The 27,424-nt window shown below is 42.2% G+C and overlaps 2 protein-coding genes across 3 annotated transcripts in view; one reads left to right on the forward strand and one right to left on the reverse strand.

The window, feature by feature from the left end:
- Positions 1–207: 207 nt before the first annotated feature.
- Positions 208–3,431, forward strand: LOC310876539 (pro-opiomelanocortin-like). The gene is made up of 3 exons (XM_083790105.1): positions 208–344; positions 1,263–1,374; positions 2,537–3,431. Exons 2-3 carry the CDS (start codon positions 1,270–1,272, stop codon positions 3,065–3,067), a joined length of 636 nt encoding a protein of 211 aa, XP_083646231.1. The 5' UTR covers positions 208–344; positions 1,263–1,269; the 3' UTR covers positions 3,068–3,431.
- Positions 3,432–9,909: 6,478 nt separating this feature from the next.
- Positions 9,910–27,424, reverse strand: part of LOC310877125 (protein EFR3 homolog B) — a 39,500-nt gene continuing 21,985 nt past the window's right edge. For both annotated transcript variants that reach the window (XM_083790846.1, XM_083790845.1), the window contains 17 exons: positions 25,623–25,757; positions 24,322–24,400; positions 23,101–23,236; positions 22,842–22,997; positions 22,181–22,292; positions 21,544–21,595; positions 20,736–20,908; positions 19,887–19,962; positions 18,506–18,667; positions 17,589–17,720; positions 17,397–17,464; positions 17,157–17,284; positions 16,295–16,386; positions 16,029–16,077; positions 15,816–15,922; positions 13,996–14,045; positions 9,910–10,891 (listed from right to left, as the gene is read on the reverse strand). In XM_083790846.1, coding sequence (XP_083646972.1) covers positions 10,786–10,891; positions 13,996–14,045; positions 15,816–15,922; positions 16,029–16,077; positions 16,295–16,386; positions 17,157–17,284; positions 17,397–17,464; positions 17,589–17,720; positions 18,506–18,667; positions 19,887–19,962; positions 20,736–20,908; positions 21,544–21,595; positions 22,181–22,292; positions 22,842–22,997; positions 23,101–23,236; positions 24,322–24,400; positions 25,623–25,757 — 1,813 coding nt within the window. In that variant the 3' untranslated portion in view covers positions 9,910–10,785. The remainder of the gene's footprint in view (positions 10,892–13,995; positions 14,046–15,815; positions 15,923–16,028; positions 16,078–16,294; positions 16,387–17,156; positions 17,285–17,396; positions 17,465–17,588; positions 17,721–18,505; positions 18,668–19,886; positions 19,963–20,735; positions 20,909–21,543; positions 21,596–22,180; positions 22,293–22,841; positions 22,998–23,100; positions 23,237–24,321; positions 24,401–25,622; positions 25,758–27,424) is intronic.

Here is a 27,424-nt window from a genome sequence, read left to right on the forward strand (position 1 = left end):
ACACACACACACACACACACACACACACACACACACACACACACACACACACACACACACACACACACACACACACACACACACACACACACACCCCTCCCACCACCACCATCACCTCAATCACACTTTGAGTGTCTTTGCACTGAACTTCTTGTGTCTATAAAAAGAGACAGCACAAAGGGATGCTAGAGGAAGCAGACCTTCAGCCACAGAACAACTCACCAGAGAGCAGTTAGGGAGAAGAGACAAAGACATTCAACAGTTGTTGCCGGCTGCAAACAGACAGTCCTGTGGGAGCAGAAACCTTAGGAAAAGGACACGAGAAGTCGAGAGATTTTGCAAAGGTAAGATTGATCAATTCCTGGCTCAAATTTGTTATGTTCACAGTCAAGTGATATATTATTCTGATGTGATCAGACTCAAACAGCATGGCATTTGCCACAGCATAATTGTTTACATTATGCACACAGAGATAAGATCAACATTAGGCTTTTTTGTATTTTCAAAAGTCAACTATAACATTGCTCAACATGCATGTTTACAATCTAACCCTAAACCATATATTTACATCTTTTATGTCAGCGATGCATGACACAATATTGTCATTTTGTTTTAATTCCAACTCAGAAGGCTGACAATGTGTGCAGACTGAGCCAGGCTGAGCTGAGTGAGTCATACTGTGTAGAACAATAGTGCAGGGCAAAGTCAGTACAATCCAATGGAACTCCTCCACAAGTGAATGAATTTATCCTCCATCATCCAGTGTTACCAGAGTTCAGTATATATATTTTGTCAAACCAATTTTCTTTTTAATCCTGTCCAGAAAAGATGAGAGAAAAGTTTGCTCTCTTGTTGAAAATTGTCTAAAGGTTTTCCAGTCAAGTGCGTTACTGCGTATGCCAAACAGAATACCAAGAAGACTTCTCGCACGCCAACATAACAAAGGCAAGGTGGACAGAGGTTTGGCACTGGCAGATAATGCAAAAAACTCATCATTCTGCAGACTGATGATGGTAACAAACAAAAAAGATATAGATTAAAGCAAAGATAAATTGTTTACAAATACAATACAAGAGCTATGGGTGTGTGAGTGAAATAGTACAGAATGCTGACAGATTGGGGTTAAATGCACAGTGTGATGTTCCTTTACAAAAAAACACTCGCCTTTCTAGTGTTTACATCATTAGTCGATAATCAAAAGCTGCTGACCCAGGTGTATGGTACAGTCACAACTGGTTTCTGTGTCTTTTATGCTGTGCCAGGCAGAAGATGCTGTGTGTATACTGGTTGTTGGCCGTGGTTGTGGTGTATGTGTGCAGTCCAGCAGTTGGGGAGCTGTGCTGGGGCAACTCTGTCTGCAAGAACAGCCTACTGGTACGTATGATCACCATTTCCAAAATTACAGCAACATATTGATCCATACAGCCTTCATTAACATCGACATGAGATCCACGAACCTCAAGTCATTATGACAGCCACAAGGACTCCTATTGGTCAATTACTAGGGGTGTAATACATTTTAACAGCGATTCGATACGCATCACGATACATGGTTCACGATACGATACATGGACGACATTGGTTCATTATGGCGATATGGTACGATTCAATGATTTGAAATTAATACAGTAACTATTTAGCAAATACATTAAATGTGTGAAACTTGTGGATAGTGCAGGTTTTTCAAGGGAAAGATTTATTATGGATATAAATAAGTGATTCTCTGGCAAATAGATGGACATTGTATTTGAACACATGTGGACAAACCCATACCTTGTCAAAAAGATAAATTTATTGACAACGTTTCGAGCCAAGGCTCTTCATCTGGTCAAACCAAAGCCTTGGCTCTAAAAGTTGTCAATAAATTTATGTTTTGGAGCATATGAGTGTGCGGGTTCCCTTCTCTTTTCCTGTCACTTTTTGAACCCAGCACCTCCAAATACAAAGTCAAACGATACTATATTTGCTGTTTACCTATCGATATACTTCGAATTCTTTAAATTGATATTTCGTTACTATATTGTTACACCCCTATCAATTACCTTAATGTCTGTACAGCAGTGGTTCCCAAACTATTTCATGTCAAGGACCCCCATATTGACACTTATAAGCCTGCGGACCCCCATTTGAAAAGATATGCCAGGGACCCGCATAAGAAAATATTTTTATGGCTCTAGCAGTGATTCTCAACCCGTTTAATTTCAAAGACCCCCAGTTTGACATGAACTAGTCTACGGACCCTCATTTAATGGCATTTCTACCCCCAATTTATATTGTAAAATCAATGTTAATTTAACTCTGAGAGTGTACAAATGGAACCAAACGGACCCGTAGTAGTACACTCTCAGAGTTACAGACCCATAAGGGTCCATTTTGTTCCAAACTATAATTTAGCTGGGGACCCCCTGGAACTCCCTCAAGGTCCCCGGACCGCACTTTGGGAACCACTGCTGTACAGTATGGACTCACCTGTATTCAAATTGTCTTGGTACGACTCACAGAATTGCTTTCACCTGTGCCCATGTTCCTGAATTAGTACCCGGGGCTAAGTGCCTTGGTGGGGTCACCTGATCAGGAGAGGCTCTCACTGGGTGTCCTGCTGGCCACTTTGACCTCTAAGGGGAAGGTCCTGGAGTCAGATCCCAGTTCCCGAAGTGAGGATCGGCGTTCTAGCTACTCCATGGAGCATTTCCGCTGGGGGAAACCGGCTCTCCGCAAGCGGCGGCCTATCAAAGTCTACTCCATCCCTCTAGAGCAGGGCGATTCCAAGGACAGCTTTGACCTGCAGGCACGCAGACAACTGGCCAGCGCGGAGGATGAGGGCAATGGGGACGTCCTGGACCTAGCAAGGCTTTATGAGCAGGAGTCGCAGGGAATTTTCACACCAAAACCAGCTTCCCTGCTGGTGTCCCCACAGGACAGAAACTACGAAAACTACCGGATGAGTCACTTCCGGTGGGGCAGTCCAACAGCGAGGAAGAGATATGGTGTCTTTGCGAAGCCGCGGGAGCAGGGATCTCAAAAGCCTGTGCCCAAGCAGTTCAGGAACATAATTAGATTAGAGTAGAAATAAGTTTCAACGACAGAAGGAGCAGCAGAATGGGGAGAGGGGAAAAGCAAGGTTAAAGAGCAAAATGCATGCCATTGAAACACACACCTCTTCATATAAAATCACAGGCATTCCACAATACCAGGAGCATGCTATAGTTCATCTTTTGGACCAATAGTATCTTTTTCTGACCCTATTTACACCCCATTTAAACACAAACAGGGAAGTGTTATCGGTTTGAACTCACCACCTACTGCCTTGAGCTACATGGCCTTGGTTTGAATGTTGGGGAATATAATTTCATGTGGGAAACTGTAGAACGATATATATGTAAAGCTGGTGGGTGGGATCAAGACAATTTCTTTTTCTCTTTTCATGTAGAAATGATGTACTAAATGTATTAAAGATCATACAGAAGAATAATGGTCACTGTCATGACTTGTCATGAATGCAAGACAACAAGAGCAGTGCTCAGCAATGTTGAAATGCTGACCATGGAAAATACAAACACTGTTTTATTTAATGATAGAAAACAGTCGGATACAAAAGACATCATTTCAAAATGTTGGTTTGTGGTTCTTCAAATAAAAAAGCAATTTTTGTCTTTGAGATGTGCGTGACAAGAGACACAAGAGACACACATCTGGAAAAGCTCAGATTGCACATGGTTTAGAGATTATAAAATAGTTTTGAGCTATATTCTATATTAGTGCAGTGCGCAAAGGAGGAAGTAGACTACACACATCCATATGTAGAATTTTATTCTGAACAAACATCCAATCTGACAGAAATAAAAACCATTTGTAGCAACAGATGGTAAAATGAGCCCCGTATCAACACCATGTCATTGGAGTTTCCATTACACGGAGAGTCTGAAAAGGTCTCATACCGCACATAGCCAGATATAGATAACAAGATAACACTTATTTACTGCTGTGAATACTGTGGTGAGCGACACTGCAACTGTGATAAAGAAGTTAACAATAACCCATGTCACATGCAGTCAGGTGTGTGTGTGTAGGTCTCCGACCTTGTTGAGTGACCTGTGCGACAATGAGTTGTCCTGGAATCTGGAAGTTTTAACAAAATCTACACAAATTAATGCCAATGTTTTCAGCATTCTGTAGCTCATGCAGCTAACCTACATTTGATTAGGACTAGGAGTGGAGTTCCATTGACTTCTGAACAACATAAATCTCCTACTTAGTTTTCCTGACAGAATTCCAGTATCATGAACAAATATCAATTTACAGCCAACTGGATCAGAATTAAATGGTTACAGATGAGTTTAATTTCACAGAAGGTCAAATGACTGTACAGCACAGCTACATCACTAGCATGCAAAGTCAGGTCTGGCGCTCGTAAGGCATCTTCTCCATGTAAAAGCTGCCTTTGTCACTAGGTTATCCAGTTTTAAAGTGCAAAGTTCAGATTTGACCTACAGCACTATGATGTAAACAGATATATTCACCAGACATGTAAATGTGAGTGGATCACTGTAAGTTAAGGTTACATCATACAGTATGTACTATGTATAGCTGCTCAATAGTTTTTACAAGTCTTCACTGCAAAGTGGCAAGGTGCTGTAAAAATGATTAGTCGTGGCTCCTGAAACCGTACCTAACCGTTTTAGGAGCTCTGGCTTCTGGTGTTTGAGGTCTTACTTCCCTTATAGACCCTTATTCTGAACCCAACTACACCAAATCCACGATTTACCGTATTTAACAATCTCTAACCTAATGCCTAAGGACAACGGTTTTTAAGGTCATACTTTAAATTAGGCCGGCACTTGCTGTTCGCACAATGCATCGTCGGTATGACAGTTCAGGAGCCACTACAAAGAGGATTTTACAACTGTAGCATAATGTGAGTGTGAGTGGAAGGTTTAGACAGCTGCACACTGCTGTTACAGTAGCTAACATGTTCTCCATAAAATCATAGGAAACTGGTTTGTAAACAGGGCATGAATTTGGTCATGGGTAACGCGCGCACACACACACACACACACACACACACACACACACACACACGCACACGCACACGCACACGCACACAAAAATGCACACAGACAATTACAAAGTGAGTAAACATGAACACTGGTTAATGGCCAATCTGATACACTGGCATGTATGGACAAATATACACGCATTCAGGACTCTACAGTACATGGCAACAACTCAGTACAACAAACAGAGCTGACTGGACAGCAACAGGACAATCAATCTATGAAATGCGGCTGGCCACACAGAACATTGCATGCCCAGTCAGACAAGTCAATTCACTGAAGCACAAGATGGGAAGGGTCTCTTTACAATGTTATAGAATTTGAAGCAGGCAAGTATCAAAACCGACAAGAGGACATGCTACTTAAACTTTGGCCTTGTTTGTCAAGAGAGCCAATCTCTTTCTAACGCACTCTCACGCATTGTCCTCACTAGGCCATGCAATGTCCTTCCAGAGAAATACAAATATCACACTAAATTATTGCCATTATACTTTGTGGGTGTGTGTGTGTGTGTGTGTGTGTGTGTGTGTGTGAGTGTGTGCAATGTCTGTCATTCACAAGTACTGGAAAGAAACTAATGCACTCTTAGAAGCTAGCTAGCTGCTGCAAGAAGTTACAACAATTAAGCTGTAGGGGGGGGGGGTCATCAAAGTACAGACAGCAATACTAAAAGCAGGTCCATAAAAAGAAGCTCTCGGCTAGTGTCATCGAGTTGAAAATGGCAGTTAAGCTTGTTGTCTCCTCACGGTAATCAGATGGATTGGAGTAAGAGTCCGGTCAGACCCAACATGCAGGTTGGCAATGACGTGAATGAACACTAGTAGCCTGCAGCAGGCTGTCACAACTTAAGTCACAATCTAGCATCCAGTTCCATTTGATGTCATGCTGGTTAGTTGTTGATGAGAACGTCAACAAACAAACACATTTGATACTAGCCAAGTACTTATCGTTCTCTTTACCATTATCTATGGGAGAAAGTAGACTACACAGATCCATATGTAGAATTTTATTCTGAACAAACATCCAATCTGACAGAAATAAAAACCATTTGTAGCAACAGATGGTAAAATGAGCCCCGTATCAACACCATGTCATTGGAGTTTCCATTACACGGAGAGTCTGAAAAGGTCTCATACCGCACATAGCCAGATATTGATAACACTTATTTACTGCTGTGAATACTGTGGTGAGCGACACTGCAACTGTGATAAAGAATTTAACAATAACCAATGTCACATGCAGTCTGGTGTGTGTGTGTAGGTCTCCGACCTTGTTGAGTGACCTGTGCGACAATGAGTTGCCCTGGAATCTGGAAGTTTTAACAAAATCTACACAAATTAATGCCAATGTTTTCAGCATTCTGTAGCTCATGCAGCTAACCTACATTTGATTAGGACTAGGAGTGGAGTTCCATTGACTTCTGAACAACATCAATCTCCTACTTAGTTTTCCTGACAGAATTCCAGTATCATGAATTTTCACACCAAAACCAGCTTCCCTGCTGGTGTCCCCACAGGACAGAAACTACGAAAACTACCGGATGAGTCACTTCCGGTGGGGCAGTCCAACAGCGAGGAAGAGATATGGTGTCTTTGCGATGCCGCGGGAGCAGGGATCTCAAAAGCCTGTGCCCAAGCAGTTCAGGAACATAATTAGATTAGAGTAGAAATAAGTTTCAACGACAGAAGGAGCAGCAGAATGGGGAGAGGGGAAAAGCAAGGTTAAAGAGCAAAATGCATGCCATTGAAACACACACCTCTTCATATAAAATCACAGGCATTCCACAATACCAGGAGCATGCTATAGTTCATCTTTTGGACCAATAGTATCTTTTTCTGACCCTATTTACACCCCATTTAAACACAAACAGGGAAGTGTTATCGGTTTGAACTCACCACCTACTGCCTTGAGCTACATGGCCTTGGTTTGAATGCTGGGAAATATAATTTCATGTGGGCAACTGTAGAACGATATACATGTAAAGCTGGTGGGTGGGATCAAGACAATTTCTTTTTCTCTTTTCATGTAGAAATGTATTAAAGATCATACAGAAGAATAATGGTCACTGTCATGACTTGTCATGAATGCAAGACAACAAGAGCAGTGCTCAGCAATGCTGAAATGCTGACCATGGAAAATACAAACACTGTTTTATTTAATGATAGAAAACAGTCGGATACAAAAGACATCATTTCAAAATGTTGGTTTGTGGTTTTCCAAATAAAAAAGCTATTTTTGTCTTTGAGCTGTGCGTGACAAGAGACACAAGAGACACAAGTACACACATCTGGAAAAGCTCAGATTGCACATGGTTTAGAGATTATAAAATAGTTTTGAGCTATATTCTATATTAGTGCAGTGAGCAAAGGAGAAAGTAGACTACACAGATCCATATGTAGAATTTTATTCTGAACAAACATCCAATCTGACAGAAATAAAAACCATTTGTAGCAACAGATGGTAAAATGAGCCCCGTATCAACACCATGTCATACATTGGAGTTTCCATTACACGGAGAGTCTGAAAAGGTCTCATACCGCACATAGCCAGATATAGATAACAAGATAACACTTATTTACTGCTGTGAATACTGTGGTGAGCGACACTGCAACTGTGATAAAGAAGTTAACAATAACCAATGTCACATGCAGTCTGGTGTGTGTGTGTGTAGGTCTCCGACCTTGTTGAGTGACCTGTGCGACAATGAGTTGTCCTGGAATCTGGAAGTTTTAACAAAATCTACACTGCCAATGTTTTCAGCATTCTGTAGCTCATGCAGCTAACCTACATTTGATTAGGACTAGGAGTGGAGATCCATTGACTTCTGAACAACATCAATCTCCTACTTAGTTTTCCTGACAGAATTCCAGTATCATGAACAAATATCAATTTACAGCCAACTGGATCAGAATTAAATGGTTACAGATGAGTTTAATTTCACAGAAGGTCAAATGACTGTACAGCACAGCTACATCACTAGCATGCAAAGTCAGGTCTGGCGCTCGTAAGGCATCTTCTCCATGTAAAAGCTGCCTTTGTCACTAGGTTATCCAGTTTTAAAGTGCAAAGTTCAGATTTGACCTACAGCACTATGATGTAAACAGATATATTCACCAGACATGTAAATGTGAGTGGATCACTGTAAGTTAAGGTTACATCATACAGTATGTGATAACAAGCTGCTCAATAGTTTTTACAAGTCTTCACTGCAAAGTGGCAAGGTGCTGTAAAAATGATTAGTCGTGGCTCCTGAAACCGTACCTAACCGTTTTAGGAGCTCTGGCTTCTGCTGTTTGAGGTCTTACTTCCCTTATAGACCCTTACTCTGAACCCAACTACACCAAATCCACGATTTACCGTATTTAACAATCTCTAACCTAATGCCTAAGGACAACAGATTTTAAGGTCAAACTTTAAATTAGGCCGGCACTTGCTGTTCGCACAATGCATCGTCGGTATGACAGTTCAGGAGCCACTACAAAGAGGATTTTACAACTGTAGCATAATGTGAGTGGAAGGTTTAGACAGCTGCACACTGCTGTTACAGTAGCTAACATGTTCTCCATAAAATCATAAGGAAACTGGTTTGTAAACAGGGCATGAATTTGGTCATGGGTAACGCACACGCACACACACACACACACACACACACACACACACACACACACACACACACACACACACACACACACAAAAATTCACACAGACAAAAATTCACACAGACAATTACAAAGTGAGTAAACATGAACACTGGTTAATGGCCAATCCGATACACTGGCATGTATGGACAAATATACACGCATTCAGGACAGTACGTGGCAACAACTCAGTACAACAAACAGAGCTGACTGGACAGCAACAGGACAATCAATCTATGAAATGCGGCTGGCCACACAGAACATTGCATGCCCAGTCAGACAAGTCAATTCACTGAAGCACAAGATGGGAAGGGTCTCTTTACAATGTTATAGAATTTGAAGCAGTCAAGTATCAAAACCGACAAGAGGACATGCTACTTAAACTTTGGCCTTGTTTGTCAAGAGAGCCAATCTCTTTCTAACGCACTCTGAATTGTCCTCACTAGGCCGTGCAATGTCCTTCCAGAGAAATACAAATATCACACTAAATTATTGCCATTATACTTTGTGTGTGTGTGTGTGTGTGTGTGTGTGTGTGTGTGTGTGTGTGTGTGTGTGTGTGTGCAATGGCTGTCATTCACAAGTACTGGAAAGAAACAAATGCACTCTTAGAAGCTAGCTAGCTGCTGCAAGAAGTTACAACAATTAAGCTGTAGGGGGGGGGGTCATCAAAGTACAGACAGCAATACTAAAAGCAGGTCCATAAAAAGAAGCACTCGGCTAGTGTCATCGAGTTGAAAATGGCAGTTAAGCTTGTTGTCTCCTCACGGTAATCAGATGGATTGGAGTAAGAGTCCGGTCAGACCCAACATGCAGGCTGGCAATGACGTGAATGAACACTAGTAGCCTGCAGCAGGCTGTCACAACTTAAGTCACAATCTAGCATCCAGTTCCATTTGATGTCATGCTGGTTAGTTGTTGATGAGAACGTCAACAAACAAACACATTTGATACCAGCCAAGTACTTATCGTTCTCTTTACCATTATCTATGGCCGAAATCAGTCAGTGGACCGTCATCGGTTTCCTATATATATATACACACACACACAAAAAACACACAAGTGCCTTCGACTGAACACTGCTTCACTTTTAACTTGAGTTACCTTGTAAGGCGCACACGCACACACGCACACGCACACGCACACACACACACACACACACACACACACACACACACACACACACACACACACACACACACACACACACACACACACACACACACACACACACACACACTCCTAAGCCAAAAATGTAAAAAATACAAAAACACTAATATAATAATATATAATTATAATAAATACAATTATAATAACGGCAATAAAAACTATTCAAGGAAAATGCCCCAGATAAAATAAAAATAGCACTTACGGCAAAGTACACTAAAATGGCAAAATTAAAAAGCTACAGTACAATTGTGAATTGAACACTAAACAACTCATTTGGCGCTCAAATATTTGGGTTAGAATGGAACAGGGCAGTGAGTTTTACTTAATAAATCCCCTCAAAACATCAATTTCAGCAGTAAAGTGTGTTCCACGCTTTCTTCCTCAAATAAAAAAATAATAAGAATTCCATTTAAAATATCCTGTTTGATGTTCAATCCGAGTTTGTGTTATAGCTTACAATGGCAACCTACAAGGGAGGGAAAAATAATCTAAAATAAAAAAAGTACTTATGTTGGTGAATTGTAGTGTATTCAAGTTAGTGGTCATGCTGCAAGTCAGTTGATATGGAAGGTATTCAATGGGTTGCAACTTGCAAGTAACAATCTTCCCTTTTCTCAGCCCATCAGTGTCTGTGACAGTATTATTCCCGCAGTTCTTTACACGTCCTGTCAAAATATACAGTAGATTGCTTTGAAGTTGGCTTTAAACACAGAGGTGGACCCCTCTTTCCCCATGGCCTTTGATTTATTTCAGGATAAAGTTGCCTTTGAGTACTGACCCAGGACAAGTTTACCCCATCCCTTTTAACAAACCTCAACCATTAGTCGGGAAGTGGCAAAAACCGTCCCTTTATCAGTATTCTACAGGCAACTTTCACCTTTGAACAGTTCCTTGATCGCACAGAGACCTGTGGCGCCTTTGGACTAGTATACACAGAGGTCGGGGAACTTCATCTCGTAGACTGGTACAGATCTGCTCTGGGTTTGGCCGTAACCTGATGAGATGGTGCCAGAGGGGCTGGGTGGAGGTCTGGGGGAGGACAAGAACACTAAATTAAAGTACACAGTTTGTTCCTTGCTTAAGATTAACTTTTTGTTTTGTTTTAAAAATATGATGCTTTGTTTATAATATAAACAAAGCTGGACCATATTATGTTAATTGCTTCCAGCAATATTCTTTTAAAGGATGCATCATTATCAGTCCTCATGGGGTGATTATTTTAAGGCTAGAACATTAAGCAAGAACAAAAAAGCATGGGAATACATCACATAAAAACATTTATCAAGAAACATGCGTAAGCTAAGAAAGTAACAGTGGAATATCTATATAATGAAGCTATACATATAAACTATACATCTATACTACTATGATATATGTACTATGACGTGCTCAGGGGTTAAAGCCAAAAAAAATCCCAAGACTGAAAATTTTCAGACCACTTTTCAAACCATGTGGCGAACCCCCCACATTTGCACCGATCTACCCCTGTCCTAGACAGCGATAAAATAAATAAATACAAATGAATCATAAATTAATACCATGGCGCGCGCAGCGCACACCAAATTTTGGGGTTGTAAAATGATGTTTTCCCAAAGTTGCCTTTACCGAATGTGTGTCAATCCATGCTTCATTTTATAGAAGCAGCTTTTGAAGTTATGTTGTATTATATTGCTAGTCCGGCCAATCAATAAATACTCTGAAATGACTGTAGGGCTTGCCTTTACAGCCACATGGTGCATAGCAACAGTGTGTTAAAGTAAAAAAAAAAAACCCAGAGGAAGACACTTATAGGCATGTAGCCTTCAGTAGACCATTATGCACCTGCATTATAAGGTTGCAAGTGAGAACAAAAGTCAATTACAAGAGAACCCATTGGTTTTGGCAACTAAAATGGGACAGTGGGATAGGTGGGCAGTGGGCACTATATGCAGCTCCATATCACTGAATTAGAATATTTTGTAAAAGTACATTTTCTTCTGTAATAAAATTCAAAAAGTGAAACTTTCATATATTCTCATTTCATTGTGCATAAAGTGTACTTCAAGTACTTCAAACATTTCTTGTTTTAATCTTGATGATTCAGGTCAGGCCAGTTGGCTGGTCAGTTAAGCACAGTAATACCATGGTCAGTACACCAGTTACTAGTAGTTTTGGCTCTGTAGGCAGGTGCCAAATCTAGCTGGAATTTTGGAAAGGAAAATTAGCATCTCCATGAAGCTTGTCAACATACTGAAGCTAAAAAGATGTGTTGAAACCATTGTTAAGTTTTCACTGTCAGTGGACCAACACCATGCAGATACCATGGCCTAAATCAGCACTGTGTTTTGTCATGTCCAGAGTCTCAACACAACCATCTATTATGATATTTTACAGCACTGTGTGCCTCTGTACATTGACAAGCTTTATGTTGATGCTGATTTTCCTTTTCCAGCAGCACTTGGCACCTGCCCACAGAGCCAAAACTACTAGTAACTGGTGTAATGACCATGGTATTACTGTGCTTAACTGACCAGCCAACTGGCCTGACCTGAACCCCACATTGAATCTAGGTTGTATTGTCAAGAGGAAGGTGTGATACATGAGACTGAACAATCCAAATTAAATTACGGCTGTTATCAAAGCAAACCTGGGCTTCCATAACACCTCAACAGTGCTACTGGCTGATCACCTCCATGCCACGCCCCATTGATGAAATTATTTGTTCAAAAGTAGCCCAGACCAAGTATTAACTGTATACTTTTCAGAAGGTCGACATTTCTCGTAAAATATTCTAATTCATTGAGATATTTTTTTATTTTTATGAGCTGTATGCCATAATCATCAAGATTAAAACAAGAAAAGGTTTTAAATACTTCACTTTATGCACAATGAATTGAGAAAGATTATATGAAAGTTTCACTTTTTGAATTATATTACAGAAGAAAATCAACTTTTACAAAATATTCTAATTCAGTGAGATGGAGCTGTAGTTCCCAGCAACATCTGGGCACTTTGGCTATTTAGTAATAGTATAGTTATAGTAATTATATTTGAAAACGAATGTGCATGGTACATTTATGTCTACATTCATTAGCCTCTGTGTAGTTTATCACTGTCTTCCCTGTGAGTTCCATTCAATATTATAAAATCAGTATTCATATTCAGTACAGTTGAGCAGGAGAATGTAGAGGCTGGCAGACAGGAGGACAAGGACCGATGCACGCAGCTAACGGCTACTAGGCTAGTAGCCACTAGCCAGCTAGAGAGTGTTGCTTGTTATACCAACAACGAGGCAAGCAATACACATTTGCGTTGAAAATAAATCCTCCACAGTATCACTGCACTAAGCTAATTTAAAGGAAACCCTCTGACTGTTCTGGCCTGGGTAGAGGGAAATATGAACGCATTTAGGCTCTCTCTGTCAGCAGCGCAGGAGCAGTGGAGCACCGTGCTCTCTCTCTCTGAGCGCAGAGAGTGGGGAGTGGGAGGGGCGAGCACGCACACTAGCTTTAAAGAGACAGGCTGCATTTTCACGGATTTGGCCATCATATCGCTACACTATACACATACTCCCCCTTACATTTTTTTTTTTGCTAATCTGCGCTGATCTCATAAAAGACCTATGAAATCCTCAGGACGGAAATCCGTCCCCAGGACGGAGAACTTTAAGCCCTGCGTGCTATGACTACATACAATGCAATTATAGTGCTGTCTACATAACATGCTATCTAAGGGGGTGGGGTAAGTGCTATGGGCCATGATGGAGTCTGTCGGTTTTCAGACTACGGCGGAAGATTGGGAGTGATGCTGCAGTTCTGACTGCAATGGGAAGTGCATTCCACAGTTTTGGAGCCAGAAGGGAGAAGAGTTTGGGACGTGTGGAGCGTTGTCCCGGCGTTTTTAGTGAGGGTACTTCCAGCTTCCCTGCGTTGGCTGATCTGAGTGCGCGGGAGGGTTTGTAGGGTTCGATCATACTTGCAAGATATGGGGGAGCCATACCTTTGGTTGCTTTGAATGCCAGCACCAGAGTTTTGTATTCTGTGCTATGCTGTTGTTACCATTTCACCCCACAGACACTCATTTGATTTCCTCACAGTGTATTATGGTTTATATTCAAACTATGTCCATAGCACTGATATAGCATTGCCTCTTACCTGATTGTAATCTCGAAGATCTGATTCAGTTTGCTTTGCAGCAATGTGGCCTGCAAAGAGATGGGCAGAGTAGCATCAGACAAGGATAAAAACAGTTTTCAGTGGTACTCAAAACCTTTTCAAGGATCCCAAAAATTATATGTATTTGGCTGTCAACCCAGATCTCAAAATATTTTGTTCCAGGGAACCCCAGAGGCAAAGAGGAGTTAAAAATGTCTGCTTTAAAAGTATATATTCAAAGATTTGCACACATTTTCAAGCTCATAGTGCAGCACAAAGTGACGTGCTATGAGTTTGTATATCTGCTATTTTTGAATATCCAAAGTAATGGTTAAAATCTAAAATGAGTCCGCAACACAGTTTGTATATCTGCTATTTTTGAATATCCAAAGTAATGGTTAAAATCTAAAATGAGTCCGCAACACTGGTTAATACTCAGCTACACTGTTTTTTATTTTAAAAACTTTTTTGTGGCTTTCGTATAGAGGGATAGATAGTAGGCCGACAGGAAATGGGGAGAGAGAAATCTCAGAAATTGATTGGGTTTAATATGTTCCAAGGCACAAACACAAACTATCAATACTAGATTAAGACTAATTCAGTATAATTGGATAATGAGAATTTACATAACCCCGGAGAAAGTAAATACATTTTATCCAAACATTCCTGATTCATGTTATAAATGTGGGGAACATAAAGGTACACTGTTCCACTGCTTATGGGAATGTGAGGAGATTAAAACATTCTGGAGGTCTGTGGTCCATTATGTCTCTCAGATTACATCAGGTCCAGTTCCTCTTTGTCCTAAATTATGTATACTCAGTATTTATCCATTAAATTGTACACTAAATGGTAATGAAAAAATGATGACCGACCTTCGCCTGTTACAGGCCAGACGCTCAATTGCGCTATGTTGGAAGAATGTCAATGCCCCTACGATCGGCTTTTGGCTGAGGAACTTAACAACCAGTTTGGCACATGAGAAACTAACATATGTAATTAGGAAGAAACCTGCGGTATTCTATAAGATATGGGAGAAGTTCGTGGACTTCATTAAGCGAGGTGATATTGAAGAGGCTTTGGGTGTATAGTGGTTAATTGGAGTAGTCAGCTGTGGGGTGGGGGTAGGGAACTGTGACGGACATTGTTTGTTTAACTGTATGTAATGTGTTTTATTTTATTTTTATTTTTGTCATTATTTATTTATTTTTGTTCTTTATTTATTGTTGTCAAAACGTTTCGTGATAAGATTTTGTTTGTATTTGTGCTGCCATGGGGATGTTGGGAGGGGGGGGGGGAATATATGTAAATTGTTTTGAAAATACTTCTTTGTAAAGAAAATCAATAAACATATGTTTAAAAAAAAAAAGGAAATGGGGAGAGATGGGGGGGATGACGTGATCGGGAGTCAAACCCGCAGTACACCGCCAGAATGGATTGCCAGCCAAGGTGCCTGGACCGCTGACCACTTGGCCAGCTCCACTGGTTTATTGCAACGTTTCCATCCAGTTGGATCTTCTTCAGGAATAATACGATATCCAACTGGATCCAAATGTTGAAGCAATAAGCCCCTCCAATATTCATAGAGTGGTAGATGTTGTTCCAGGGAGGGACCCCCCCAGATTAAAGCAAAGATTAAATAGCAGATCTACAAGCTCACTATGAGCTTGTAGATCTGCTATTTTTCAACAGCTAAAGTATAACATAATCTTTAAAACACCAAAAGGGGTTCCCGTCCGTCTGAATGGGTTAAATAATAACTATCCCTCCATGTCTGACTGAAAGAAAGAATGTTGTAGAGTGAGAAGTGAGCGTTGTACCCTGGCACCGCAATGGGCAGCTATCTCCTCGAATGGAGCTTTCTGGAACTTCTCCACCACCTGTCTCCGACGCTCCCTCTCCTGCTCCTCCATACCGACAGTGTCCACTGGGGGGCAACATACACACAGCAAACACTTTAATACCAACATTTCTACAATGCCATGTAAATGCTTAGTTAAAACCCACAAAGGTGTATAAGTGGTTTGACCTACCGATGGCATTTTTCAGGGTTTCAAATGTAATCTCCTCTGCCGGTGTCCTCTGTAGAGCAATGAAATAATATGTGCGAAAAGCGGTTAGGAAACGGTACCCATAATCGCGCGTTATACACTACAGAGAGAAAACTCCCCCCACTCAACACTGTTCAAAGCTATTGGACCTCCAGAAATAACAGAAAAAACAGTCAATGTATGATGGTTAATGAACAGTCTGAGTCATAGCATCAGTGGCCATCATGCGGGTGCTTTGAACACCTTACCTCCTCTTTCTCCGGGCTGTTCCTGGACTCCACCTCCACCTGCAGCGAGATGGTTTCTCCAACGCTCTTTCTCTTGGACAGACGGTCCTCGTCTGAAAATGACACAGTCAGCCTCAGTCAGCACAGGCAGTCAAAAGCACCCCAGAAGGCAAAGTCATTGAAAAGTCATTGAAAACAGACCACTTAGGGTTTACCGTTTAAGTAGGTAAATGTGAGCTTTAAAGCTTATACTACAAAGTAAAGTAACAAACCCTTTGCATGCTGTTTGACTACTGCAGCTGGGTAAACATTTATCATGTTAAAAGCCTGGAAATAATATCTGTGTGCAAATTAGCATTAGTTTTAGCAATATTAAAGGTATATTTAATTGCCCTGATTCTCAATTAAGCTGCAACAGTGCAATCTCTGAAGTAGGCATAGATCCTGTCAGGGTCATCTTCATAACAATCTCGTAATAATTAAAACAATCATGTGCACAAAAGTGCACATGGCCCAGGTGGCTAGTGTAGCGGTCCGGGCACCTAGGCTGCTAAGCACGCCTGACAGCGTGTCACGGGTTCGACTCCCGATCCCAACGACCTTTGCTGCATGTCACTCCCCATTTCTCTCTCTCCCCATTTCCTGTCAGTCTACTGTTAAAAAAGCCCCCAAAAATATTTTGGATTTCTTCTCTCCTTTCTTTCTGTCTTTCAATAATGTACATCGACCTGACAAAGACATGACAGCTGCAACATAAATAGACAAGTACATATTAATAAATAAAACCTCCCCACTTCACCATAGGGCAGCAAGCCGCCAACAGGCGTTCAACATCCCATATGTTACATTGAGATGTTCCTGTTCTGTGTGGGGCTCCCCTCACCTGTGTACTGTGGGACGTAGGGCGTGGCCAGTCTGTCTGTGTTATAGCCACTGCCTCCCAACACCTCCGTGATCTTTGACTGGAGGAACAGCACCTCACCCTCCACCTTCTCCAGAGAGGACGGAAGCCTGGATGGAGAAGGTGGAGAGGAAAGGACGTAAAGAACCATAAGACGAAAAGAAGGGCAAAAGGTTAAGGCAAAGTAAAAAAATGCGGACGGACAGGTTCACTGGCACATACTTGGGGATCTCTATGAAAACGTCCTCTGGAAGAAGGTAGGCCGTCTCCTTCTGTCTAACCTCGATCACCTGGCGGTGGGGAGAGGACGTTAGAAAATTAAAGATTCATCATACTGACGGTAGTCAGGCTGGCGTCTGCGCGCACGCACGCACACACACACACAGGCACACATGCACGCGCACACACACACACCTCCTGTATGTGCTGGCAGAAGGCAGGTACAGTGGTGAGCTGGCAGATGAGGTTGAGGTAGGCAGCGGCAAGAGCGTGCACAGCACATCGGTTGTACACTGGCAGTGACTCCTCGGTGGACAGGGCCATGTCCTGCAAGGCAAAAGAACAGCAGTTCAGGTGTGTGTGTGTGTGTGTGTGTGTGTGTGTGTGTGTGCGTGCGTGCGTGCGTGCGTGCGTGCGTGCGTGCGTGCATGCGTGCGTGCATAAGTGTCATCTATGGGCTCTGGTTCATATCCAGATAGAGCCATGTGTTGTACATCTTTCCTCCTCTACTTTCACGTCTCTATACTCTAAATGTAAATAACTCTCTATAATCTAAATAAAGCCATAATAACTGAAAAAAGGAGGGGGGGGGGGGATAATAAAGCTATAATTGCCTTAAACAATATAAGAAAAAGAAAGTGTAATAAGAGATGACATGTTAATTGTCATCTCTTGTATGCAGAAGGAAATAAATAATAAAAATGTGAGTGTGTTGTCGTGTGGTTCGTCTGCTTCTCAATATAAGTCAGTGAGTGCATCAGTCTCTCAGGGGTCATTCTAACATGCAGCGTGGTGGTCGATACTACCTGCAGGTGTCATTCTAGCATGCAGCGTGGTGGTCGATACTACCTGCAGGTGTCATTCTAACATGCAGCGTGGTGGTGGATACTACCTGCAGGTGTCATTCTAACATGCAGCGTGGTGGTCGATACTACCTGCAGGTGTCATTCTAACATGCAGCGTGGTGGTCGATACTACCTGCAGGTGTCATTCTAACATGCAGCGTGGTGGTCGATACTACCTGCAGGTGTCATTCTAACATGCAGCGTGGTGGTCGATACTACCTGCAGGTGTCATTCTAGCATGCAGCGTGGTGGTGGATGCTACTGTACCTGCAGGGCGAGGGCCAGGCGGATCAGGTCCACCACCACCTCCTCGTTGGCCAGCTCCATGCTGAGCAGAGCCAGCAGGGTGAACAGGGTCTCGTAGTGCAGCTGGCCGCTGCTGGGCTCCTTGCAGCCCAGATAGATGTGTCTGTACAGCTGCTGGCCATGCTGAAGGACAAGTTCAAGGTTCAAATTCAAGGTCTTGATTACTGTCCCAGAAGGGCAATTAGGTTTACAGCAAGATAAGTGGTTTAAAACACTGATGGAGACACAGCCAGAGAGCGATGTTTTGTTTTAGTGGGGTTTCTTTTGCTCAAGTTGCAGATTTAAGTGCATGCTGGTGAGAAACGGTGGACTGTTTACACCCTGAAGAAGGCTCACACCAACACACATTGGTGTTTTTGTCTGTAGCCCACATAACCCAGATTTTTTTATGCGTGCCGTTATGTGTGATTTTGTTCTCTCCTGAACTTATTTCCTTCCATAAGAACCAGTAGTCTGAGGGATACCAGTAGTGCTCCTGTAACTTATTTTTTCTCACTGTTAGAATTGCTTTCATTGGCCCAGGCCGTAGCGTAACGGTCTGGGCACCGGACTGGTGATCCAGTCGCAGTGTGCCGCGGGTTCGACTCCCGGACCCGACACGGCCTTTACTGCATGTCATCCCCCCATCTCTCTCCCGTTTCCTGTCAGCCTACTGTCTGTCCCTTCAAAAAACAATAAAAAGGCGTAAGCCGCAAAAAAAAATATCTTAAAAAAAAAAAGAATTGCTTTCATTTTCAAAAGTACAGGAGAAGATTGTATCAATGAGACCAAAATATTGAATTGTGGGTTTGAGCTCACATGCCCTTTTAATGTAAATCAAAAGGGGGGGGGGGGGGGGGGTAACTACTGTACCTGTCAGTGGGGAGTGTTAGCTGGGAGGAGGAGTAGGACTAAGGCCCTATACGTCCTCTCTGGGGGGGGGGGGGGGGGGTACTACCTGTCAGTGGGGAGTGTTGGCTGATGAATGAATATCAACCTCCTAATACATCCTGATACAGGGGGGTCAAATTATGACAGGCAATTCCTGCTGTCAAACTATGACCCCCCCAGTCAAAAAACACTTTGTTTGAAATAGACATGGTGAGGCAGCAAAACTTTCTTTTCCCTGCCTGAGTTTATATTCTATCCACAAAAACTAATAACATAACCCAATATTATCCAGAGAAAATAATCTAAGTTGCATAGTGAAATATGTGAATATTCAATGAAGACACAGAGGGGGGGGGGGGGGGGGGAAGGAATATACAGTAAGTAGCTGTAAAGTTAGCAATTACATTAAACACACTCAGATGAAGCCCAGCTCTAGCAGAGACAATGGAAGAGGTAGAAAGTGAACATATACCTTCTTCATGAACAAGTTGTCTTGTCTGGAACACTTGTCAACTTTGAGCTTGAGCACCGAGATATCAGAGATAATGCTGCACAGAGAGACACACACAGGGTAAGTTTCACGGAGGTTCAATGCTGCGCACACACACACACACGCACACACGCACACACGCACACACGCACACACGCACACACACACACACACACACACACACACACACACACACACACACACACACACACACACAGAGACAACATGCACTCACTGAGGTTCAAGATGGAGGAGGTCCAGTTACAATAGTGTTAACTCTTGAGAGAACAATTAACTCCATAACACCTAACACTTAAGATGACAAAAGATGGTTAGCCAATGGATGGATAGCCACCCTAAGGACTACTATCTGTACCAAGTAGACCGCTGGACCTTACACATGTAAACAGAGCTGCATCTGAGTTTTCTGTATACTATTTAAATAGTCCTGAAAAAAAATGCTGCCAAAGTGACTGCAAAAAAGTGCTGCTATTTGTTTAAAAAAAAGCTTTATACCCTGTTATAACATATAACGCAATGTGACATAGCTCCGTTTACAAAATGCTGTAGCCCTCCAACTGTATTTGGCCATTTTCAACTGTTTTTATTGTATTGTGACACTTGCTTTGGCAATGTAAACGTTTGTTATATCATGCCAATAAACCTCCTTTGAATTGAATTGATACACCCACAGCCTCAAAACAAGCACACACAACATTTGGGCGTAAGCTACGTGCCTACGGGTGGTAAATAATACATTTGGACGGATGATTTATTTGTACGTGCGTATTCGGGTTATGTCTTATACACACAGTCACACTCATACAGTACCTTATGGTGGAGACCTGGGGCCTGTTGTCATGTCGGTCTATGAGGCTGATGAGGATGGTGAGCACCAGCAAACGGACCTCTGGGTCTTCGGTCAGAGAGAAGGACAGCAGAGGCTCCAGGAAGGAGCTGGGAAGAGCTGTTAACATGTTGGTGGTCTGGAAGCCCACCGTTACCTGGAGGACAGGGTTGTAGAGCGGTGGTTCTCAATTAGATAATATACTGCAGCATTGGTTTTTACCACATTAACTCTATTTTCTGCTTCAGCTAATTAAAACATTAGCTGATCTACAAGCTGTATTCTCGCTGCTGTTGTTCTGTGTGGTAGCTATAGTGTATTTGTTTTTATTTTCTCCTGTACAGCACTTTGTAAACCCTGAGTTTTGAAACGTGCTATATGAATAAAGTGGATTGGATTGGATTGGATTGGATTGGAAGCTCACAACGCATCAGAATGCGCCCTGTTGTGAGAGAGATCATTTGAAAAATCTTTTAAAATGTTGAACATTTTTAACACAAATCTTCTCTTTGGGGGTTCCTGACACAAAATCATTTCAGACGCGGGTTGCAGAGGCAGATCAGCTACGCTTGGGGCTGTAGATAACATGAGAGAAGCAGGTAGCTGACACTTGCAGTGTTTTATTGATCCCATTGTGGGATATTATATTATAATAATATATATTATTATATCCCTTGTGGAAGATTTCCTATAATGAGGGCAGTGTAATGTATAATTCAGTAAAACACCTGCTCTCAATGGATCTTGCCAGGAATTTGCGAGCCATCTAATAATTCAGGGCCAAAGGCTCACCTGGACCAAGGACTTGAGCAGCATCACTTGGATCATCCTGGTGCCTTCAGGCCTGTCGGTAAGGAGGGATAAAACAATAAGTCAGTCTCTGACTGACTTCAATCTGATCTTCAAAATGCTTGACCCTTGAGCTTCTCGTACAACTTTAGCAACAATAAAAAAGGTTAAAAACTATATAAAAGTAACCACATAGAATAAATGTCCTCACTCAGTATAGAATTCAGCAAGGCAGTGAGTAGATCTACGGACGGCAACTACCAACAGAACTGATCTAATGCAGAAATGTTTTCTTCAAAGGGATTATGCAGTGTGTGTGTGTGTGTGTGTGTGTGTGTGTGTGTGTGTGTGTGTGTGTGTGTGTGTGTGTGTGTGAGACAGAGAGAGAGAGAGAGAGAGAGAGAGAGAGAGACAAAAACAGAAAGAAAAGGAAGCGTGTGGAGCTGTATAGACAGTTTCAATTAAGCATACAACAAAGACAACTGTCCACTGGTTATTATGGTTAGAAGAAAAACATACTGGGAATGAATGTTTAATGTTTCCCTGACCCGTTCCATCGTTGGGCAATTTTATATTAAAGCGTTGACCACAAGATGACATTAAGCAACCGAAATGACAGATGCCTGGATGTGTGTCTCACCCAGAGCCTGTGGAGGCTAGTGCAGGGTGGACTCCAGGGACAGGGGTCTTGCCCATGATAAACAGCATAACCTCTGAACGCTGGTACGTAGGCAGGGTGTTGGCAAACGAACCTGATGAGGGGAAACAAGAAGAAGAGGACCGTGGGGGGAAAACAGAGGGAAGGAGGGAGAAGGAGAGATATGAAGGCAAGGCGAAGGTTGATATCTTTTTTAGCAGGGTAAGCTACCCAGCAGTGTGTCATTTGGTCTATAATTAAAAAACTAGAAAGGTGCAATTCTGAGGAAATTGAGGAAGTGTGCACCAACGCGAGTCGCCGGTGAAGTTTTTAGTGCGAAGGACACCCAAAATGATATGCAGATGTACAAGCTCACAGCGCAGCACAACGCAAGCTTGTACATCTGCTACAGAACATATACAATATGGATAAATATGTTAAAATGATTGTGATGCCATATTTACAAATTTAGCTGGGGACGCCCTGGAACCCCCTCACGACCCCTGGGAGTCCCTGGACCACACTTTGAGAAACACTCACTGTTCTAAATCCAGAAACAGTTTTCTGAAAAACGTATGTTGCCATTGCTAAAATCTAAACACAGATGCCTTCCTGGTTTTAATGATGTCCTCCACTGCAGTGCACATCCTACACAGAAACACACCTATGGTCCGGATGACGGCTTCCTGCAGCTGTCGCTCCTCGTGTGTTTTGATGGGCTTGGTGCCAATGTTGTGGTCGTAGCAACCCGTCAGCTCATAGTCCACACTCAAACGCAACTGACGCAGTAGAGTGTTGAATACCTCCAACACCGTGGGGCCTGGGTGCACACACGCACACACAATGAATGAACAAACAAACAGCATGAAATGTGGAAATTGTATGCATTTACAGTGTGTGTGTGTGTGTGTGTATAGACTCACCCACAGACCCACTGGACGCGATAGCAGCCGCCTCCAGTAGGACCTCCACAATCCCGGCTCTCACTGTGGCCGAGTTCTTACTGTTGGCATCCAGGTGACTCAGCAGCTGTTGAATCACTAGATGAGAGTGCTGAGACTGAGAGAGAGAGAGAGAGAGAGAGAGAGAGAGAGAGAGAGAGAGAGACAGAGACACAGAGACAGAGACACAGACAGAGAGACAGGGAGAAAGGGACAGAGAAAGGGAGGAGTGGGTGGAAGAGAGAGCGAGAGACATGACATGAATAAAGAATTATAAAGAGAGTAGACAGAGATTATTTGTGGAAGAGCAACACAATATAGAAAGAAATAACCTTTTTTTAACCAGGTAAGTTAACTGTAACTAAATTAACGATCTGGGGACCACGTGGCAAGATATAAGAATGCAATTTCAACATAATAAATTATCTTAAAGAAAGAAAGAAAGAAAGAATGTACAGTATATAGAGGAACAGAACAGGAAGTGGCGTGGTGTGTTACCCACTTTCAACCCGACGCCCCCATTTTGATTAATTATACCAGGCAAAATTGGTATTATTATAATCTTATTTGTATAGCACATGTACTAGCTCATAACCACCACACCTTGTCATTTTGACGAGCTATAAAATCGGCCTTAAGCCATTCAACCAGGCCAGTGACCTAAAAGCCAAAGGCTGGACACAAAGCACTTGGTGACTTGCGTTTCTGAGATACGGTCATGAGGAGAGAGCTTAATGGAAGCTGTGCACATTGTTCCATTTGGCTGAGAATGGCCCCGGAAAACCTATTAGCGTTGAAGTGCATCGGCAATTTTTTCACTGTGTGCCATTGATCACTCACAGAAGTCACAACATACAGTGAGCGGTGTGTGTGTGTGTGTGTGTGTGTGTGTGTGTGTGTGTGGCTGTCAGAACACAGACGTCATGAGTCTACAGGTAAACAGCTTGAAGAAAGACTGACAATGACACAATACCAAATGACCAATAATCAAAATAATGAACGTACAATAACCAAAATAGGCCATAATTGAATCCTTTTATAAAATGTATGAAGACTTTTCAACATAGAAACACCTAAGCAAAATAATTTCAATTTTCTCAAATATTTGCAATTAGGCCATTATGTAATAATTGTGACAGGTCTGGGGGGTAGAAGAGAGAGAGAGAGAGAGAGAGAGAGAGAGAGCATTGCATGTTGTCTTACCTGGATGGAGTACATCACGATCTTGAAGCAGCGTACTGCGAAGGTCTTACCCTCCCATAGAGAGTGGTTGTCTAAGTGCCTGGAAGGAAAGAGGCAGGCAGACAGAGATAGAAAGACAGAGGGGAGGGGCATCAGATGTCAGTAGACACAGCATCGATCGTGACGTCATTTATGCTCGATACAGACACAGACAGAGAGAGAAAAGAGAGAACCCTAAATGCCTCTGTAATAACACTTTCAAACCCGGCCATTTTAGGGGGGGGGGCTCACAGCGTAATTATTATTACACTAGTTTTGCTTTTTGCAGGTTTTCTAAAGATGGTACAATCCTGCATACAGACAGATGTGAGGGGAATGATGAACGATGTAGGGAGGAAGCAGTGAGACAGGAGATGGATTGTCAGGGAGTTTCAGGGCTCAGAAAGACAGAACAGGTCTCAGAAAGACTAGAGAACTGTCCGGAAAGAAGAGGAAGACAGAGCAGACAGATGGAGTGTTCAAAAGAAAGAGAGAGAGTGCTTCAATACAGAACTGTAAAGGGAAAGGGAACTCACTAGAGTTTAGTTTGTCTGTCGTCTTCTTTAATGGTTATGATTTTGCAATTCTGTCTTATTTGATGGTTTAATACAGTCAAACAAAATGAAAACTGGCAAAATTATAAGCCATTTTAAGAGGCATACAGGGAGACTGGTGGCATAATACCACAAATACCCAGCAAGATATCCCATGGGAGTGTGTGACATTAACTTCTGTCAACATAACCAGATGGGTACAACAACGCATGACCTCACGCTGTGGAACCGTTCTGCTTTGACAGAGAATTTAATGACTTCAACAAATACAGAAATATCTGCAGAAACACACGGTCATCAAAGTATTAAGAACCCACCAATCGTGGTAAACAGACCAGGCTGCAGCGGTGGCAACGTCTCCACAGATATGGAGAGATATGGAAACAGAAAAAGTAGACGAGAGATGGATAGATGTGGAACAGCAGAATGTGGAGGTCTGAGTGAGACACAAACAGAGGAGCGTGTCCTTGCAAACAAATACAAGGACAAGCTGCATTGTCACTCGGAACATGTCCAACTAAGAGAGAGAGACAGATGGCTTAATACAAGTACGTAGTTAATCTGACACTATATAGTAAGCACATGGGCTTATAGAAAATGAAAACGCAAATAAGCACTGAAGGCAGCGAAGGAGTCTAGAAAGGAAGGTCATATGCACAGAAGGAGAGAGGCTGGCTCGTATGCGCAGAACAGAAAGGGGTGCGGCTACTGTGTGTTTTGGCTTCTCACATGAGCACGGGCGTGACAGCATTCTTGATGTTGCCGTAGGCGGCGCGACCCAGCAGCTCCCTGAAGCAACGCTCCGTCAGCTCCACAGGACTCTCCTTCTCCTTCTCAGATGCCTGCAGAGGGGAGGGAGAGCGGCTGGGGGAGGGAGGGAAACAGGGTTGAAAATCAGTTCAGTACATTCGCCATCATTCGAGCTGTTTGTTTGTGGCCCAACACAGCGGCTGGACTGCTGTGTCGACACAGCCTCTTAGCCAGGGGTAACTGACTTCATCTTCTGTGCTTTCCGTTAGCTTGAAGTGATTTCTGTGGGAGTTGACATGCTTGTGGTGAATACAGAGGGACAGGGCTGCTGCTGACGGCTGGATATTTGATGTTTTGCAAGTGTAGCAGAGGTAACATGAAGATGCAATGAGATAGAAAAAGTTAAAAATGTCAATGAGGTCAGACTGCAAATCCTTTGTTCTTCAGACAACTTTGAGGCTTAAATGTAGAATCTGGCCATGGTTAGGCTTAACGGTATCGACATCATTGCTCTTGTCTTTATGTTTTTACGCATGTAATTAAATAGTTTTTGTTTTTGTTTGCGTTATGTCGAATTTGTGTATTATGTACTAGAGGGCTGCTGTTCTGTGTCGCAAAAGAAATGTCAGTATATTGTATATGGTATAAATGTTACTGTACTACGTGTAATTTGTGGGTCTAGGTCCAACACGTTGTATTATTCACACGCTGGTCCCAGACTTTCTTTGCTCTCATGCATAATGAAAGTGGTGCTATACTGTAACTCCACGTCAGCAAGCCTGGCCTCAGGTGGTCGTGCAGTGATATTATTTATTCACGCCCTACCTACCATTCCCCACACATACCAAATGCATACCCAGGATGCATTGTGCTAGCTTTAGGACCTACAACTGGTTCAGTGTGGTGTAAGAATGTGTTTTTCACACTTTTAGAGCCGTGGTCATCATATGGGCATACCTAACAAACAATAGATGCCAAAACAATGGGAAAATTTCCCATTTTAATTACTTTTTCTTAACGGAAATGTGCCGTGTGATGATGACCTAACGCGGCCCAAAGAATCTTGATTTCATTCACCCGTTTGATTCCCATTGCTGCACGTTCCTCCAAATACAGCTGATTACAGTTTTTAATAATTTAATTAATTACAGAAACAACGAATTTTAATCACGCTTAGTTTTTGCACCACAGAAGCTTTCTCACTGCACGAATTTCAGTTCAGATCATACCGGTGCACGCAATGGGAGAAGAAGCCAATAGAGGATGATGGGAAATTTATATTCACCAAAACTCCCTCATTGATTCACTCGTAAAAGAAAATCAGTTTTAACTGGAAAAAATTTAAAGATAAATATGCTTCTCAGGTCAAATATTGATATGTGATTAAAATGCAATTAATTAAATTAAATTAATGCCTCACATGAATTTGATTATTTTTTCAATCGAGTCCCAGCCGATGTAATTCTTCGGTATCAATAGTTAACTGTCTCCATTGTGCCTGTGGATATGGTCTAAAAGAGTGAAAAACATATTTTCTTTAATTTCAGCTCATCTTTAAAGGTCAGACAAGGCTTTGGTGTGGTTTAAATACGTTTAGTTATGGTTAGACACGGTTAGTATGATTAACTTTAGGCATTGTTTTGGTGTGGTTTAAATACGTTTAGTTATGGTTAGACACGGTTAGTATGATTAACTTTAGGCATTGTTTTGGTGTGTTTAAGCATAGGGGGTTTGGAGAGGGTTTAAATTGCGTTTTCTGAGAGCACAATGCACCATGGGTA

This window comes from Protomyctophum parallelum (genome assembly GCF_964188405.1).
Source record: "Protomyctophum parallelum genome assembly, chromosome: 19".
Lineage (NCBI taxonomy): Eukaryota > Metazoa > Chordata > Actinopteri > Myctophiformes > Myctophidae > Protomyctophum > Protomyctophum parallelum.